Source organism: Callorhinus ursinus, unplaced genomic scaffold (assembly GCF_003265705.2).
Source record: "Callorhinus ursinus isolate GAN/ISIS: 27379988/994484 unplaced genomic scaffold, GSC_fseal_2.0 scaffold6, whole genome shotgun sequence".
NCBI lineage: Eukaryota > Metazoa > Chordata > Mammalia > Carnivora > Otariidae > Callorhinus > Callorhinus ursinus.
Genome location: NW_027397068.1, coordinates 60780036 through 60798773, shown reverse-complemented (window position 1 = coordinate 60798773; position 18738 = coordinate 60780036). Strand labels below are relative to the sequence as shown.

The 18738-nt window shown below is 39.4% G+C and overlaps 1 protein-coding gene across 3 annotated transcripts in view; it reads right to left on the bottom strand.

Annotated features, from left to right (window-relative positions):
- Window positions 1–4187, bottom strand: part of GRM1 (glutamate metabotropic receptor 1) — a 443798-nt gene extending 439611 nt beyond the window's left edge. For 2 of the 3 annotated variants that reach the window (XM_073894059.1, XM_025861421.2), the window contains exons 1-3: window positions 4101–4187; window positions 3363–3502; window positions 893–1914 (exon numbers count right to left, since the gene is read on the bottom strand). In XM_073894059.1, coding sequence (XP_073750160.1) covers window positions 893–1592 — 700 coding nt within the window. In that variant the 5' untranslated portion in view covers window positions 1593–1914; window positions 3363–3502; window positions 4101–4187. Of the gene's footprint in view, window positions 1–892; window positions 1915–3327; window positions 3503–4100 lie in introns of those variants that run through there. The other variant, XM_025861401.2, reaches the window with a different exon arrangement.
- Window positions 4188–18738: the final 14551 nt, after the last annotated feature.

Below are 18738 nucleotides of genomic sequence, written 5' to 3'. Positions count from 1 at the left end.
AAAAATCAAAGTTTTGAACCTCAAGTAAATCTATTTCATTTTTAAAAGCCATTTTTAAACTAATATCCACTATCCTTTTATTAGTAATTGATCTAACTAAATTCTAATGAGCAAAGTCATTGTGTAAGAAGAAAAAGATTAGAAACCAAAACTCAAATCCAAGAAGTCACCAGTGTTATTTCTCAAACACAAGAAAATTCTTGGGAGGAGTGAGGGCATCTGGACAATTTTAACATAGGTAATAGAAAATAAGTAAATGATTTAAATTATTTACTTTTCCATTGTATCTAAGATACTCCAGAATTTGAAATAAGTTTCTGATATACTGAGGGAGATGACTGCATTAATCCAACATTCACAGGTAAGCTTTGGATGTGAAAGAAGGGGCACATTAAGACAAAGAAGAACCTTCAGCTGTTCAAGACAAGATCAAGCTTTCAAGGCCAATTTAGGGGACAATAAGTTTTTTTGGTTTTGTTTTTTTGTTTTCCTAATTGCTCATATTGGATTAGTCTATTAAGCTTGGAAAATCATAGCCAGTCACTTAACTAAGAGTAGTATACCACTTTGGGCAAACAAGCCTTTCAAACACAAACGCAGAATGTGAGGGCAAACATCTAAGTCCAAAAACTACAGTTGGACGCTGTTCATAGAGAGTTTGTATCTGATAGACTCCTACTATCCCCAAAACACCATGGGACACAGTTTTCCTACACTATAATTACAGAATGAGGATAAAAGGCAATGCCTTGGTGGTGGGCATGTACTGACAAGGGTAAAATCTGTTCCCCACAGTGATGTTAATAAATAGGGACAATACTACGATCACGATCGCATATCATGCAATGTACTCGCTTTCTCTGTACCTTTCCTTCCCAAATGCAATGCCTACCTTCTGTGTGGACTGCAGAGACATAGGTCCAATTGTAACGTTTGACTATGTCAAGCATTGCCCTTGCTTGCAAAGTGTCAGAAGGGACAACCCTCAGGAAGTATTTGTACAAAGTTTTGTCACTCAAGTCGATGCTTGTGGCAGAATAGGCAATCTGGGGGATGTCGAAGAGCTGGAGCAGGTTCTGCACTTGAATGGCTACGGAGCTGGAGCCTGGGCCGATCACACCAGCGATAGGCTTTTTAGTCCTGCCTAAGGGGAGGGACTGGCCGTCAGGCAGGCACCGGTTGAGCCCATCCTTTTCATCTCGAATGGAAATCAGAGAGTCCCTGATGAACTCGATGCTCTGCTCCAGAGCCACAGAGGAGTGCCAACAGGAGTCCCGGATCTCACTGCCCAGAGTGATATTGGGCAGGAGGACCGGGTCCGCGTTAATCTTATCCAATGTATGGAACATGGCCTCCACTCTCTGGATGCCATACTGCTCCCTGATCTCTCCACACTTCCTCTCGGGCACCTTCTCTGCCGGGGGCTGGTGGTGGACTGAGAAGAGGGCCCCAATGATGACATCTCCGTCCATTCTGGCCACCGAGCGCTGAGACGAGGCTCCCGCCAGCAACACTTTCCTACCGGGTCCCCTGGGAAGAAGGGACATATCCAAAAAGATCGCTGGGAAAAAAACCAAGAGGAGCCGGACCATTGTGCTGAGGACGCCGTCCACAGCCGGCCAGCCGCGTTCCCACGCTGGTCCTGCCAGCCGGCTCTGCGGGCTCGCAACGTAGACAGATGCCCGACGCCTGCCTCTCCCAGCTCGGTCCTGCTTGCCAACACCGCTGGTCCAACACTTCCGCCGCCTGCACCCCTGCCTCCTTCCCCTCCTCCTCCTCTTCCTGGTCCTCCAGGACCACCTCCTGGTCCTGGAGGCGTTTCTAGGGGAATTTGAGCCCCCTTCTTCACTGGTGCATCAAAGTAAACTGGTCAAGAGTACAATGGACGCCGTGGTGGCAGCCGTGAGCTGGACGCTGCCAACAAAAAAGGAAGAAAATCAAAGCTGCGTTATCACAGAACCTGCTTCAAAACTCCGCGTCCGTGATGTTAAATGTTAATAGTTGCCCGGTCTATTTCATTCCAGCACATCATGATATCGGGGGGAGGGACAGCTTGGGAGCCAGCTATGGTCAAGGCGGAAGGTGGTGCGTCCTGCCCGCAGTGCCCTCATCCGTCCCTGAAGGCGCAAAGCCCCGCCGACCTGCCCCTTCTTTCAGCTTCAAGCCTTTTCCAGGTCCCCAAATACCCGTTACACTTACAGACTTGACGGGGAAAGGGAATAAAGGAGAGGAGGAGCTAAGGCTTTTAATTCAAAAGAACTTTTCGGATTTGAAAAGATCAACTTTTCCCAGAAGAAATTTGGAAACTCATTATGAAGCTGTAAACATTACTTCAAGATGAACGCAAAAAAGGAATTCATCTTTTACTTTAACTTCGAGGGGTTGAAGAGACCTCAACATACAACCCAAGTAATAAATATAATTTGCCAGGTTGAGGAAATCCATATTAGTTACTAAGGCAACGCCTGGTAAAGTCTCGGCATGTCGGAGTTTGGTATTTCTCCCACACCCCCGCCCCCCCAAACCCCACACACACCCAAGAAGTCAGGCTTACTGTAGATGTTCAGGGAGAAAGGGTGCAGATAAGGTAATTTGTTTCCCGCGATGGAAGGTGGAGGGAGGAGGTGTAAGGGGCCCCTGCACTCGCCTAAATCGGGACCTTTGGCTTTGCACATTTCTAGAAAGGGAATGGAGGTGGGCTTCTGGGTAGCTCTTGCAGCGGTAGCTCAAGCGCTGCCTTCTTCAGAACCCTGGACAGTGCTCAGTCCCGAGGCAGAAACCTTCCCCCGCAGCGCCTGGAGGGGACGCCTTTTGCAACCCTCCTTCCTGCGTTCCTTACACACACACACACACACACACACACACACACACACACACACACACACACACACACACACACACACACACACACACACACACACACACCCTCCCCTTGTCTCCCACCACCCCTCCATTCTCATTCTCTTCTCCTTGGAGGCAGAGCTCCTGCAGGTATATTCAAAACCGCCCGCTTCGGGGGCAGAGGCGCCAAATCTCAGCCGCCTGTGGGGCTGAAGTTGGCTCCCTCTCGTTCCTCCCCAGCTCCCTTTCTCAAGGTGAGAGTCGGACAAGAAAGGAGCTAAGGGAGCGGGCGGGGAGCAAGAGCACAGGAGGTGAGCCAGGCAAAAGGAGGAAGACAACCCAGGCATTCATGGGTCCCGACGCTTCCCAGGGATGCTGGACTAAAAGAAATAAGCGGAGATGCCCCTGGGACCAGTAGGAAATCCCATAGATTGGGACTGTCTGCCACTGTGGGTGGGTTTCACCGCCGGGGAGGTGTCTGCTCACCTGGGTCTGCTTGGAGAATTGGACTTGAGACGTACCTGAGTCCGGGTAGACAGCGCAATGGTCCTCGGGCCAGAACACAGCTCGGGCCACGCTCGGTTCGCAGACGCCTCAGCTCTAATCCAGACGGTGCAAGGATGCGATCTGGGCTGTACACTAGTGCCCTCTTTCTTCAGCACTATTTTACCGCAAGGAAAAAAGAGGGGGGGGGGAGGGGAAAAAAAAAAACAGGTCACCCAAGGCTTGTCTATTATCTCATGCATAAAGATCAGTCGTTTGATGGAGGGGGGAGGGAAAAAAAGCTAGGGAGAAGTGAGAAGTATTAATTTCTCTGCTACCAGAGGGTTCTTAAAGAAGCTGCCAGATATATGAATAGTCAGATCTGGCAAAAGGAGTAGGGAACATCTTAGGCTGCTTTAGGTGAATATTCTTTGTATATATTTCAAGGACCCAAATACATTTTCCCTCCCTGGAAGTAAAGCCCCTACTGAGGGAAACAGAATTAATACATGTGTAAACATCTGGAGAAAGTCTATTAGTAGGTTTCGGGGGAAAGGCTGCATAGGGTGGGAGTAGGGAAAGGAGGGATATGCATATAATGAATCAAGGTAAGCCAAATGAAGAAAGGCAAACATTGGCAGCATTTTCCAGGTCAAGATGTAACTAAATCGAGATGAGAGTCAAGTCACATGAAAACACTGGAGTGAAAAACACTTATCCAAATTCCTCCCAGGCTGCTATCACCCTCCCGACAGGTCTCCAGTGTTGCTTCTTACTGTGTGAAAAGTGGAAGTTAAATCACATTCCTCTGGGAACATGTTGGCTGAGCAGAATGTGTCCCAGCTTCTTCAGAGGGGAAAGGCAAGTGATAGTGTGTGTCTTTCCACTCTTGCTCAAAGCTTTCTATTTGTGTCATCTGCAGAGAAAAGAGATCAGCTTATGTGGGTCCCTTTAAAATCACCTTGCTCATGTCATCATTATTCTCTGGACTGGTGCCATGTCCAGCTGGAAGGGACAAACTACATGTGGCGATTTTAAATACTCTTTTAGTGTGTTCCATGAAACTTAAGAAAGGAAACAATACCTCCTGTCAAGAACAGATCCTCTTTCCCTTCTGGTTCTGCTTTTTTCCCCAAGTGTCAGATTCTTCTGGACTTTAATTAGACAACATAAAGAGGATAGGATTTTTTTTTCTTTTTCCACAAATAATGCACTGAACCAAGTAACAGCCTTTAGACCTAAAAGTTCTCAGTTCTGGAAGTAATAGTATGTTTACTAAAGGAAAATAGGAAGAAGTCAGCTTCTACTTCACACATAGGGTAGAATGACTCTCCACCTGTACCCTTAGGAAGACATCTGCTCTAAGAAGAGCAAGCCAAAGTTCACAGTGCATCATAGTATCTCACTTCCTCTAATAGCCATTTAAGTTCCATTTTAGATAATGCTATTCTAGTAAGATAAGCCCTAAACATGATTTTCCTGGAATATTTCATAGATACAGTGAATGTACAAAGATTTCTGTGCATATATAAACCATTAAATATGATTTGCAGCATTAGAGAAAGAAATGTCTCTGAAGTCCAGGTTTAGCTTCAACATGTACTCCTCAAAGCTGAATATTTTCAATATATTGCACTGACATAGTTTGCAAAAGAATCTGCTACTGAGGGAATACTTAATATTCAGATTTATTTGCTCTCAATACAGTCCAAATAAAAACTACACATTCAGGCTGGCTGAAACAAATCATTTTAAAGAGGAAACACTTGGGGATTTTAACATAGAAGTTTTATATATGCATAAATTAAATAGTACAGGTGTTAAGAAAATTTTTAGTTTCAAATGTCTTGATTTGATATTGTCAATCAAATTTACTGACAATTATTTTAGACCAACATTAGAAGGCACAAGGACAAAAACAAGACAAGAAGGTACTGAGAAAGAATAAGACAAAATTAGCCAAATATGTATTCTCTTTCTGGAAATTAAGACTTTACCAAAGTAAAAAGTCTTTTAAACAAAGATGTTTACAAACATCTAAGGTAAGGTTTTATCAGTAGGAGTGAAAAAAATTACTAAGAGGATGAATTATATACAAATTAACAAATACACGGTGAATACACCCATATAGGCATATATACTAATCTATAAAGGTTCAAAGAATGTTAAAGGTACATGAATCCAGAAATGCTGTCCGTATGAATATTATTCAGTGCTAGTAGTGTAGAATATTACATTCAGTATGTGATTTGTAGCAGGGTAGAGAGTGTTATGAGTATTTTGGTTTGGAAAATCTATTTCATACAAATGCAGTGGAGACTGAGCAAAAAGAACACCCAACATACTATCTCCAGACAATGATTTAATGTGCTGCTGTAACAAGAAAGGCAACAAAATGCTCATTGCTCTTATATGGTAATAAAACAATATTATCCATAAACAAAATTGTGATCATTCTCCTTAGGAATGTATGCACAATTTTCATTGCTCTCCAATCATAAAGGGCATCATAGAGGAACTGGTCTAGATTTTAAATAAGCAAAAGGATGTAAAATTTTCCACATAAAATCAGTTAAGAATTTATACTTTTCAATGTGAGCAAGAATAAGATTTTTTTAAAATAAAGAGATGAGTAAGTTAATCACATATTCCAAATTATAGTGTACTCTAGTGGGTGTTTTGAAAAGTAGTTTACACAGTCATTGGAATATGGAAGTGAAGCATACACAAGAGGTAATAGACTCATATTGGAAGAGGTAGTACTGACTGAAAATAGAAATGGGATCAAAGAAGGTCTTGGTAGAAAATTGATTTGTGGAAAATTGATATATAATATATTACTAAGGAAATGTAATTATGTTCAAGTAGATCAATGTTGTGGAGAGTGAATACCATGCTTTTCCATAAAATAACATGTTCCATGGACAATTAATTTAATCTAGTGTGACATTTCTTATATTCTTATATTTAATTCATGGGTTCACAAGATAACTCAAGCCCCAGTGAGATTTTTCAGTGTCTTTATCCAATTTTGTTTGCACATTGCTTAAATCAAGAGGGAAATTGCTATACCTTCATAGAACTTTGTGCTCTGAAGCAAAGGCAATAAAAATTATAAAATAAAATCTCTTTATTTTAGAAACTCAAAATATTAGAAACTCAAAATATTATTATAAAACATGATTAACAAAGTAAACAAAATATTTTAAAAGAACTAAAGTAAGCCAAATTTAATATACATTCAATTGTTTTATGGGTCTGATTAATTAGTCTATAACTATATATGCAGACATAGGACCAAAAGCATCAGCTTTCATGAGCAGATAGAAATCATCAGTGGCTCCGTGGACTCATGCAGATAGACTAGAAAACATGCATTTTGCCACATATTGTTCCATCACAAGTTTCCAAACATTTATTTTTAAAGTATTAAAATGCAATTGAAGAGAATAAGGAAAACACAATTATTCTGAAAGCACAGTAAGGGCTACAATTATTGTCTGATTTATACCCTGCTGAATCCCATTGTCTAAAATAATGTCTGGTTCATAATAGGGGCTAAAACATTTGTTGAATAAATGAATGGATACTCTCTCCCTGAACACTAAAAATATTATCTTTTTTTTTTAATGCCTTAACATCAAAGCCAGGTAGTTTATAGATGTTTCTAAGTTATTCTTATAATGTTAGAAGAGTAATTACTTTGCAACTATTTGTCAAGTGCAAGTAACTAACCTAATTAGTATTTAATCATTTGAAACATATTTATACTACAAACCTTGTTTCATTTGAAGTACTGAAATTTGTTCCAAATGTGAAGAAACCATTTTCATTACTGTACTGCATTTGCACCAATAGCAAATGAAAACTTAAAGACTTTATAAGGGTAAAAAGAAGATAATACATAAATGGAACTCACCTTTATCCAATGGTGTGGCTATATGATTTGAAAATAACCATTTGAAAAGATTCTCAGAACCATCATGTGAGATGTGTAAAACAGGCATATTATCCTAGTCCTACAGAAGGGAAAACTGAGGCACCAAGAATCTGTTCCTTGCCTAAGCTTAGTGAACAAATCAGGGATAGTGCCATATCATACTACATTTATTCCAAATTCATTAGTTCATAAAAACCGAGTATATGGACTGAGCTAAGTGTTACTTATTTTCATTTTCCTTAGGCTTTAATCTGATACTGTCTTCTCAGAAAATGCTTAAGTGATAATGAAAATGAATTTGAATTCCTTTCCTTTGGGCCTTTCAACAGTTGAGGGCATAAGCATTACAGGTGATTGTTCTATTTGCTTAAAATAGCTGTCTTTTATAACAGTTCTAATAACAGCAGTAACCTACTTGCACAGTCTCACAGTCAACTTTTGAACAATTAAGAAGAAGTATCTAAATTTTCATATCCAATAATAGCCTTCATTAGAAAAGGCTTTATATTACTACAGTTTCACCTCCACAAGAAATTAAATTATTATTCCTGTTTAAAAAGCAATGTATTGTATTCCTGCCTCATAGAACAGAAAATCTACAACATGGTTGTTATCCCTCTAGCACAGCACCAAAATATTGATCTACCTAAAACACAGCCCTTCTCCTTTCAAATACATGGTTCAAAAGCTACAACATAGTACAGTTGCTAATGGAATAATGTCTAAATTCCTCAACTTGGCAACCAAAGTCCACTGACTAAGGAGGGGGTTCATTCAAGCAAAACATGGTAACTCTTTGTATCCATCCCATCCCTTACCTAAAGTGGGCAAAGTTGGGGGTGAGCAGGTGACCAGGGAAAGCTGTTTCAAACAGCCCAAAGAGTTATCACAATAGTGAAGGCATGTTTTTTTAAAGTTTCCTAAGTAACTCTGATGTGACTCTTAATTGAAAGCTACTGATAAAATTTCATCCCATTCTCCTACTTATACTTTTCTAACCAAATAAGCCTTGCATTTTTCCATACCTAAGCTCATACCTCTCACTCCACCAAAAATAAAAAATTACCTATCTTTCATTTCTTTTCTATGTATTTGTCCTTCTTCAAAAAATCATTTCAAATTGAACTTATCCATGAAAACTTCCAGTTCTGAAGGAAATCATGAAAAAAAAAAGTGCTTATTTGGCACTTTTATGAGATGACGCTGTAAAAGAATATTACTAATTTTCTTAAATTTGTATTTTACCTAGCCTCATTCACAATTACTGTTGTCACTTTCAAAACAGTGATTTATTCCAACTATATCGCCATTAATAAAAATATTTTTGGAATGGTGATGAAAGTTATTTAATAAATAGTAATGTATTATTTTTAATATCATTAATCACAGCAAATAATCATCCTTTGAGTGTGGATTTAATTTTCTGGGAATGGACAGTTGGTATCAAAATTCTTAAATAATAAAAAGTAACCAAATTCCTTGAAGAGAGAGAACCGTGTCTTCTCATAACTGACTCTCTAGAACCTTAAAGAGCTATACCTCAACAACTATTTGTTGAATATTTTGAATATCTGCATTTTTTAATTATCATTATTTTTGGTCACATATTGTATATGGATTTATTGGTGGTTATTTAGGAAATAGTGATTAAAATTTAAAACTGCATACACTATTTGATTTAAGTTTTATTTTTTTGCATTTTTTATTATGTTCTGTTAATCACCATACATTACATCACTAGTTTTTGATGTAGTGTTCCATGATTCATTGCTTGTGTATAACACCCAGTGCTCCATTCAATACGTGCCTTCTTTAACACCCATCACCAGGCTAACCCATCCCTCTACCCCCTCCCCTCTAGAACCCTGTTTGTTTCTCAGAGCCCATAGTCTCTCATGGTTCATCTCCCCCTCCAATTTCCCCCACTTCATTTTTCCCTTCCTACTATCTTTTTTTTTAACATATACTATATTATTTGTTTCAGAGGTACATGTCTGTGATTCAACAGTCTTACACAATTCACAGCACTCACCATAGCACATACCCTCCCCAATGTCTATCACCCAACCACCCCATGCCTCCCACCCCCCCCCACTCCAGCAACCCTCAGTTTGTTTCCTGAGATTAAGAATTCCTCATATCGGGCGCCTGGGTGGCTCAGTTGGTTAAGCAACTGCCTTCAGCTCAGGTCATGATCCTGGAGTCCCGGGATCGAGTCCCACGTCGGGCTCCCTGCTCGGCAGGGAGTCTGCTTCTCCCTCTGACCCTCTTTCCTCTCATGTTCTCTATCTCTCATTCTCTCTCTCCCAAATAAATAAATAAATAAAATCTTAAAAAAAAAAGAATTCCTCATATCATTGAGATCATATGATACATGTCTTTCTCTGATTGACTTATTTCGCTCAGCATAATACCCTCCAGTTCCATCCACGTCATTGCAAATGGCAAGATTTCATTCCTTTTGATGGCTGCACAATATTCCCTTGTATATAGGGCGCCTGGGTGGCTCAGTCGGTTAAGCGACTGCCTTCGGCTCAGGTCATGATCCTGGAGTCCCGGGATCGAGTCCCACATCGGGCTCCCTGCTCCTTCGGAGCCTGCTTCTCCCTCTGACCCTCTTCCCTCTCGTGCTATCTCTCATTCTCTCTCTCTCGAATAAATAAATAAAATCTTTAAAAAAAAATATTCCCTTATATATATATATACCACATCTTCTTTATCCATTCATCTGTCGATGGACATCTTGGCTCTTTCCATAGTTCGGCTATTTGGACATTGCTGCTATAAACATGGGGGTAAGTTTTACTTTTAAATAACATGCATTACACATATACAACTAAAAAAGACTGGGAGGAAATTACATCAAAATAACAGTTATTAGCTACAGAATGTAGTATAATAGATAATTTCATTTTTTCTGTATTCTTTCCTGAAATTTTTGCAATAAATGTGTGTTAATGTATTATGTTACACAAGATGGAAAGCAAATCAAAGAGTTACCAAATATCTTCTATAAATGATGGTAGGTTCAAGGCACCAAGTTTACTAGGTCATAACTGCTATCTTCACCTGCCTTATCCACCATCTGAGATATTCCATTATCCCTTTTATGTAATAAGAACTCTTCTGAATACTGCAGACACCATAGTAAACAAGATACATCTCTGACCTTCCAGGAACTTGGAGTGAGAAACACAGCTTGTAAATAACCAGTACAGAATAGTGTGGAAATCCCAAAGCACCATGGGACCATGTGGAAAGGGCACCAGTATTCAAAGATCAGGAGAGGCCTCCCAGGGAAAGGAACATTAAAATAAAGATTGAGAGGGACACCTGGGTGGCTCAGTCGGCTAAGTGGTTAAGTGTCTGTCTTTGGCTCAGGTCATGATCCCAGGGTCCTGGGATCCAGCCCCTCATTGCATCCGGCTCCTTGCTCAGCAGGGAGCCTGCTTCTCCCTCTGCCTGTAGCTCCTTGCTTGTGCCCTCTCTCTCTCTGACAAACTGATAAAATCTTTTTAAAAAATAAAATAAAATATTGAGAGACAAGTGCATTTACCTAGATGAAGAGAGGAATGAATAGGCAAAAAGATAGTCCAGGCAGGGAAACAGAAATAGTCCAGAAACAAAGGTTTCTGGTGTCACACAAAGGAGTGTGGTGTTTTGAGGAAACTATTAATGGTTTGGCAATGCTAATGCAAAGTAATAGAGGATGGGGGTAGAGGTAAGCTGTTCCTTTGACAAAGAAAAGACATGATGAAGTGCTTTGTAAACTATGTTAAAGAATTTGGTGAGATGGTAGCAAATAGGCCTAATGAGATTGAAATTGGTGGAAGAAGGATAAGTCACATGATTATATTTAAGATTTGGAAAAATGACCCTGATGAAATTGAAATTATGGACTTCAACAATGTGAGAAGCAAGAACAGTTTAAAAGCTGCTGGACTATAAAGTTTTTAGAAGAAATCAGAGAATAATATCTTTGTACATTTGAGGAATGAAAAGATATATTAGACACAAAATGCAGTGACCATAAATTTAAAAAATTGAGAAATTAGACTTCATCAAAATTAAGAACTTCTGTTCCTCAAAAGACATAAGTAAGAAAATGAGAATACAAACTACACCTGGGAAACAGGTGGCAGATATAGAGATAGAGATGTATATAACAAAGGTCTTATAGCTAGACTGTGTGCATAACTGCACATCTGTTTGAAACAGATATATTCTTTGGGTATGAATAATTCACTAAAGCTCAGAATTTTCATGAAAAGAGTTGCTTTGTAGTCTTCATAATAAAGTTATTTTCCATACTTGAATAAACTCATTTAAACCATTCAGATATATTGAACTTATACCAATATATAAATTCTTCACATGGCCAAACCAGTCAATCCAGTTCACCATGGAAGCACTTACAATACACTGTGTGCTGTATCACTAATACAGCTGGAACCATCATATTGTTTCTGGTAGCTGGTTGCAGCAAACTATACCAACTAGTTTAGCTGGCCACCTATAAACCCAGATTGGAATTTTGAAGTAAGCTTATTATTGCCAAGTTCTTGAAGATTGAAACATAAGAATTTCTTAGGTGTTTTCTGCATTTCTGGCAATTAGTATTTTTCCTCCTTAAATCTCATTTTTCCTACCCTGTAAGTCATAATTTGTCTGCAAACTTATCAATTGCTTGAACAATTAGGAAATTTGTAGAGTCTTGATTTTTCAAGCTTATGGCATAAAAATCTGGTATTCTAAACGAGCCATGGGAGTTATGAAAGCTAATTATATGGTAATAATGATAATAATAGTTGTTCGTAGTTGATGGTGATGATAAAAAGGTAGCAGAAAAGAGCCCAGGTATAAGCTCTAAGAAACTCCAAGTGGCTGAAGGAGGAGAGCCATCAGAGGGGAGGAGCATCCAGAGAAGTATAAGAAAAACTGGGAGATAAGATGTTAAAGAAGCTAAGAAAGAAGAGAACCTCAAGGAGGAATGGGTAATTTGTGCAGGCTGTTGCTGAAACACACAAATTAACAATTAGAATAGAAAAGTATCCCTTGAATTTAGCAACATGGAGGAAACTGGTAGCCCGAGCAAGAGCAATTTGGTCAAGTGTTAAGAGCAGAAAACAGACTGACATGATTTGTATAGTTAATTAGATACAGAATAACCCAAGAGAATTTACAGACTCCTTTTTAGAATTAATAAGAGTTCTGAAAAGATGCTATACCAAAGCCAACTTCTTTCCTACATATTGATAATTAAGAGGAAAATATCTAATTAAAAAATATTCTTTAGGGGTGCCCGGGTTCTTCAGTCAGTTGAGCTTCTGACTCTTGATATCAGTTCATGTCATGATCTGAAGGTGGTGAGATCCAGCCCTGCATTGGGCTCTGCACTCAGTGTGGAGTCTGCTTGTACCTTTCCCTCCCCCACTTGCGTTCTCTCTCTCTCTCTCTCAAATAAATAAGTAAAATTTTTTAAAAATATATTCTTTAGATCTGGGTAAAGAAGGCAAATTGAACACATTCATTTACCTTTGTCCCCTCAATAAACCTCATTAAAATGACAATAAGAAGATTTTTAAGGCATAAATCTATAAGGCAATGAGAATAGGAAATGAGAAACTGCAGGGGGTAGGGGTGGGGAAGTAAGCTAAAAAAGGAAATGATTGAAAAGATTCAAGCAAGTTAAATTTTAAATTGGCAATGAGAAAATCCATAGGCAATTTGCAGTTATACCACAGAACCCATATCCAGAAATTGGAGGCACCAGCTACCTCTACAAGTAGAGATGAGAGTGAGGCTATAAAATAAGAGAATTGGTTAAAGTTTAAGACGCAGAAAGAGCCTCAGGCCCCCTCACTTATTCTACATAGCTAGTTAGCTGCCCCTCCTCCCTCATTTTACAGAGGAGAGCAGAAGGGAAATAGAGATCGGAATGATGAGTCCCAGTCCCCTACCCTCTTTCCCTACTCATCTGTCTGAAAATTGGCATCCAGGTTTATGTCTTCCATGCAGGAAACTGGAGGATGCTTCTCTGGGTAATCTTATGAGCGAGGCGTCCAAGGAGAAAGACAGAAGTATTCTTATGTTAAAGGTACCTAAGAGAAAAGCCAAGCCTAAGTACACTGCAATACATAGATGAGCACAAAGGCTTTTTTTTTGGAAAAAAAAAGTCTTAATATTCTTTTTATTATTATTATGTTAATCACCATATATTACATCATTAGTTTTTGATGTAGTGCTCCATGATTCATTGTTTGCGCATAACACCCAGTGCTCTGAGCAGAACAAGCCCTCCTTAATACCCACCACCAGGCCAACAAAACCCCCCACTGCTCTCCCCTCTAGAAACCTCAGTTTGTTTCTCAGAGTCCATGGTCTTTCATGGTTTATTTCCCCCTCCGATTTCCCCCCCCTTCATTCTTCCCCTCCTGCTATCCTTTTTTTTCTTTAAATTTTTTATTGTTATGTTAATCACCATACATTACATCATTACTTTGTGATGTAGTGTTCCATGATTCATTGTGCATAACACCCAGTGCTCCACGCAGAACGTGCCCTCTTTAATACCCATCACCAGGCTAACCCATCCCCCCACCCCCTCCCCTCTAGAACCCTCAGTTTGTTTTTCAGAGTCCATTAGTCTCTCATGGTTCGTCTCCCCATTCGATTTGCCCCCCTTCATTCTTCCCCTCCTGCTATCTTCTTCTTTTTTTTTTTTTAACATATATTGCATTATTTGTTTCAGAGGTACAGATCTGTGATTCAACAGTCTTGCACAATTCACAGCACTCACCATAGCACATACCCTCCCCAATGTCTATCACCCAGCCACCCCATCCCTCCCACTCCACCCCTATTCCAGCAACCCTCAGTTTCTTTCCTGAGATTAAGAATTCCTCATATCAGTGAGGTCATATGATACATGTCTTTCTCTGATTGACTTATTTCACTCAGCATAACACCCTCCAGCTCCATCAACGTCATTGCAAATGGCAAGATCTCATTCCTTTTGATGGCTGCATAATATTCCATTGTATATATATCTACCACTTCTTCTTTATCCATTCCTCTATCGATGGACATCTTGGCTCTTTCCACAGTTTGGCTATTGTGGACATTGCTGCTATAAACATCAGGGTGCATGTAACCCTTCATATCCTTACATTTGTATCTTTGGGGTAAATACCCAGTAGTGCAATTGCTGGATTGTATGGTAGCTCTATTTTCAACTTTTTGAGGAACCTCCATACTGTTTTCCAGAGTGGTTGCACCAGCTTACATTCCCACCAACAGTGTAGGAGGGTTCCCCTTTCTCCACATGCCCACCAACATCTGCCGTTTCCTGACTTGTTCATTTTAGCCATTCTGACTGGTGTGAGGTGGTATCTCATGGAGGTTTTGATTTGGATTTCCCTGATGCCAAGTGATGTTGAGCACATTTTCATGTGTCTGTTGGCCATTGGGATGTCTTCTTTGGAAAAATGTCTGTTCATGTCTTCTGCCCATTTCTTGATTGGACCATTTGTTCCTTGGGTGTTGAGTTTGAGAAGTTCTTTATAGATTTTGGATACTAGCCCTTTATCTGATATGTCATTTGCAAATATCTTCTCCCATTCTGTCGACTGTCTTTTGGTTTTGTTGACTGTTTCCTTTGCTGTGCAAAAGCTTTTTATATTGATGAAGTCCCAAGAGTTCATTTTTGCCCTTGCTTCCCTTGCCTTTGGTGATGTTTCTAGGAAGAAGTTGCTGCAGCTGAGGTCGAAGTAGTTGCTGTGGCTGAGGTCGAAGAGATTGCTGTCTATGGTCTCCTCAAGGATTTTGATGGATTCCTGTCTCACATTTAGGTCTTTCATCCATTTTGAGTCTATCTTTGTGTGTGGTGTAAGGAAATGGTCCAGTTTTATTCTTCTGCATGTGGCTGTCCAATTTTCCCAACACCATTTGTTGAAGAGACTGTCTTTTTTCCATTGGACATTCTTCCCTGCCTTGTCAAAGATTAGTTGACCATAGAGTTGAGGGTCCATTTCTGGGCGCTCGATTCTGTTCCATTGATCTATGTGTCTGTTGTTGTGCCAGTACCATACTGTCTTGATGATGACAGCTTTGTAATAGAGCTGGAAGTCTGGAATTGTGATGCCACCAGCTTTGCTTTTCTCTTTCAACATTCCTCTGGCTATTCGGGGTCTCTTCTGGTTCCATACAAATTTTAGGATTATTTGTTCCATTTCTTTGAAAAAAGTGGATGGTATTTGGATGGGGATTGCATTGAATGTGTAGATTGCTCTAGGTAGCATTGACATCTTCACAATATTTGTTCTTCCAATCCATGAGCATGGAACGTTTTTCCATTTCTTTGTATCTTCCTCAATTTCTTTCATGAGTATTTTATAGTTTTCTGAGTACAGATCCTTTGCCTCTTTGGTTAAATTTATTCCTAGGTATCTTATCGTTTTGGGTGCAATTGTAAATGGGATCGACTCCTTAATTTCTCTCTCTTCTGTCTTGTTGTTGGTGTATAGGAATGCCACTGATTTCTGTGCATTGATTTTATATCCTGCCACTTTACTGAATTCCTGTATGAGTTCTAGCAGTTTTTGGGGTAGAGTCTTTTGGGTTTTCCACATAAAGTGTCATATCATCTGCAAACAGTGAAAGTTTGACTTCTTCTTTGCCAATTTCGATGCTTTGATTTCTTTTTGTTGTCTTATTGTTGTGGCTACAACTTCTAACACTATGCTTAATAGCAGTGGTGATAGTGGACATCCCTGCCACGTTCCTGACCTTAGGGGAAAAGCTCTCATTTTTCCCCATTGAGAATGATATTCGCTGTAGTTTTTTCATAGATGGCTTTTATGATATTGAGGAATGTACCCTCTATCCCTATACTCTGAAGAGTTTTGATCAAGAAAGGATGCTATACTTTGTCGAATGCTTTTTCTGCATCTATTGAGAGGATCATATGATTCTTGTTCTTTCTTTTGTTAATGTATTGTATCACGTTGATTGATTTGCGGATGTTGAACCAACCTTGCAGCCCAGGGATAAATCCCACTTGGTCGTGGTGAATAATCCTTTTAATGTACTGTTGGATCCTATTGGCTAGTATTTTGGTGAGAATTTTTCCATCCATGTTCATCAAGGATATTGGTCTGTAATTCTCCTTTTTGATGGGGTCTTTGTCTGGTTTGGGGATCAAGGTAATGCTGGCCTCATAAAATGAGTTTGGAAGTTTTCCTTCCATTTCTATTTTTTGGAACAGTTTCAGGAGAATAGGTATTAATTCTTCTTGAAATGTCTGATAGAATTCCCCTGGGAAGCCATCTGGCCCTGGGCTTTTGTTTCTTGGGAGATTTTTGATGACTGCTTCAATTTCCTTAGTGGCTATAGGTCTGTTCAGGTTTTCTGTTTCTTCCTGGTTCAGTTTTGGTAGTTGATACATCTCTAGGAATGCACCCATTTCTTCCAGGTTATCTAATTTGCTGGCATATAGTTGCTCATAATATGTTCTTATAATTGTTTGTATTTCTTTGGTGTTGGTTGTGATCTCTCCTCTTTCATTCATGATTTTGTGGATTTGGGTCCTTTCTCTTTTCTTTTTGATAAGTCTGTCCAGGGGTTTATCAATCTTGATAATCTTTCAAAGAACCATCTCCTAGTTTCGTTGATCTGTTCTACTGTTCTTTTGGTTTCTATTTCATTGATTTCTGCCCTGATCTTTATTATTTCTCTTCTCCTGCTGGGTTTAGGCTTTATTTGCTGTTTTTTCTCTAGTTCTTTTAGGTGTAGGGTTAGGTTGTGTATTTGAGACCTTTCTTGTTTCTTGAGAAAGGCTTGTATTGCTATACACTTTCCTCTCACGACTGCCTTTGCTGTATCCCAAAGATTTTGAACAGTTGTGTTTTCATTTTCATTGGTTTCCACGAATTTTTTAATTCTTCTTTAATTTCCTGGTTGAACCATTCATTCTTTAGTAGGATGCTCTTTAGCCTCCCTGTATTTGAGTTCTTTTCAACTCTCCTCTTGTGATTGAGTTGTAGTTTCAAAGCATTGTGGTCTGAAAATATGCAAGGAATAATCCCAATCTTTTGGTGCCAGTTGAGACCTGATTTGTGACCTAGGATGTGATCTATTCTGGAGAATGTTCCATGGGCACTAGAGAAGAATGTGTATTCCGTTGCTTTGGGATGGAATGTTCTGAATATGTCTCTGAAGTCCATTTGGTCCAGTGTGTCATTTAAAGTCTTTATTTCCCTGTTGATCTTTTGCTTAGATGATCTGTCCATTTCAGTCAGGGGGCTGTTAAAGGCCCCCACTATTATTGTATTGTTGTCCATGTGTTTCTTTGCTTTTTTTATTAATTGCCTTATATAATTGGCTGCTCCCATGTTAGGGGCATAGATATTTACAATTGTTAGATCTTCTTGTTGGATAGACCCTTTAAGTAGGATATAGTGTCCTTCCTCATCTCTTATTACAGTCTTTGCTTTAAAAATCTAATTTGTCTGATATAAGGATTGCCACCCCAGCTTTCTTTTGGTGTCCACTAGCATGGTAAATGTTTTCCACCCTCTCACTTTCAATTTGGGGGTGTCTTTGGTCTAAAATGAGTCTCTTGCAGGCAGTATATCGATGGGTCTTGTTTTTTACTCCAATCTGATAGTCTGTGTCTTTTGATTGGGGCATTTAGCCCATTTACATTCAGGGTAATTATTGAAAGATATGAATTTAGTGCCATTGTATTGCCTGTAAGGTGACTGTTACTGTATATTGTCTGTGTTCCTTTCTGATCTATGCTTTTAGGCTCTCTCTTTGCTTAGAGGACCCCTTTCAATATTTCTTGTAGGGCTGGTTTTGTATTTGCAAATTCCTTTAGTTTTTGTTTGTCCTGGAAGCTTTTTATCTCTCCTTCTATTTTCAATGATAGCCTAGCTGGATATAGTATTCTTGACAGCATATTTTTCTCATTTTGTGCTCTGAATATATCATGGCAGTCCTTTCTGGCCTGTCAGGTCTCTGTCGATAGGTCTGTTGCCAATCTAATGTTTCTACCATTATAGGTTACATATCTCTTCTCCCGAGCTGCTTTCAGGATTTTCTCTTTGTCTCTGAGACTCGTAAGTTTTATTATTAGATGTCGGGGTGTTGACCTATTTTTATTGATTTTGAGAGGGGTTCTCTGTGCCTCCTGGATTTTGATGCCTGTTTCCTTCCCCACATTAGGGAAGTTCTCTGTTATAATTTGCTCCAATATACCTTCTGCCCCTCTCTCTCTTTCTTCTTCTTCTGGGATCCCAATTATTCTAATGTTGTTTCATCTTATGGTATCGCTTATTTCCCAAATTCTGCCCTCATGATCCTGTGGTTGTTTATCTCTCTTTTCCTCAGCTTCTTTATTTTCCATCATTTGGTCTTCTATATCACTAATTCTCTCTTCTGCCTCATTTATCCTAGCAGTTAGTGCCCCCATT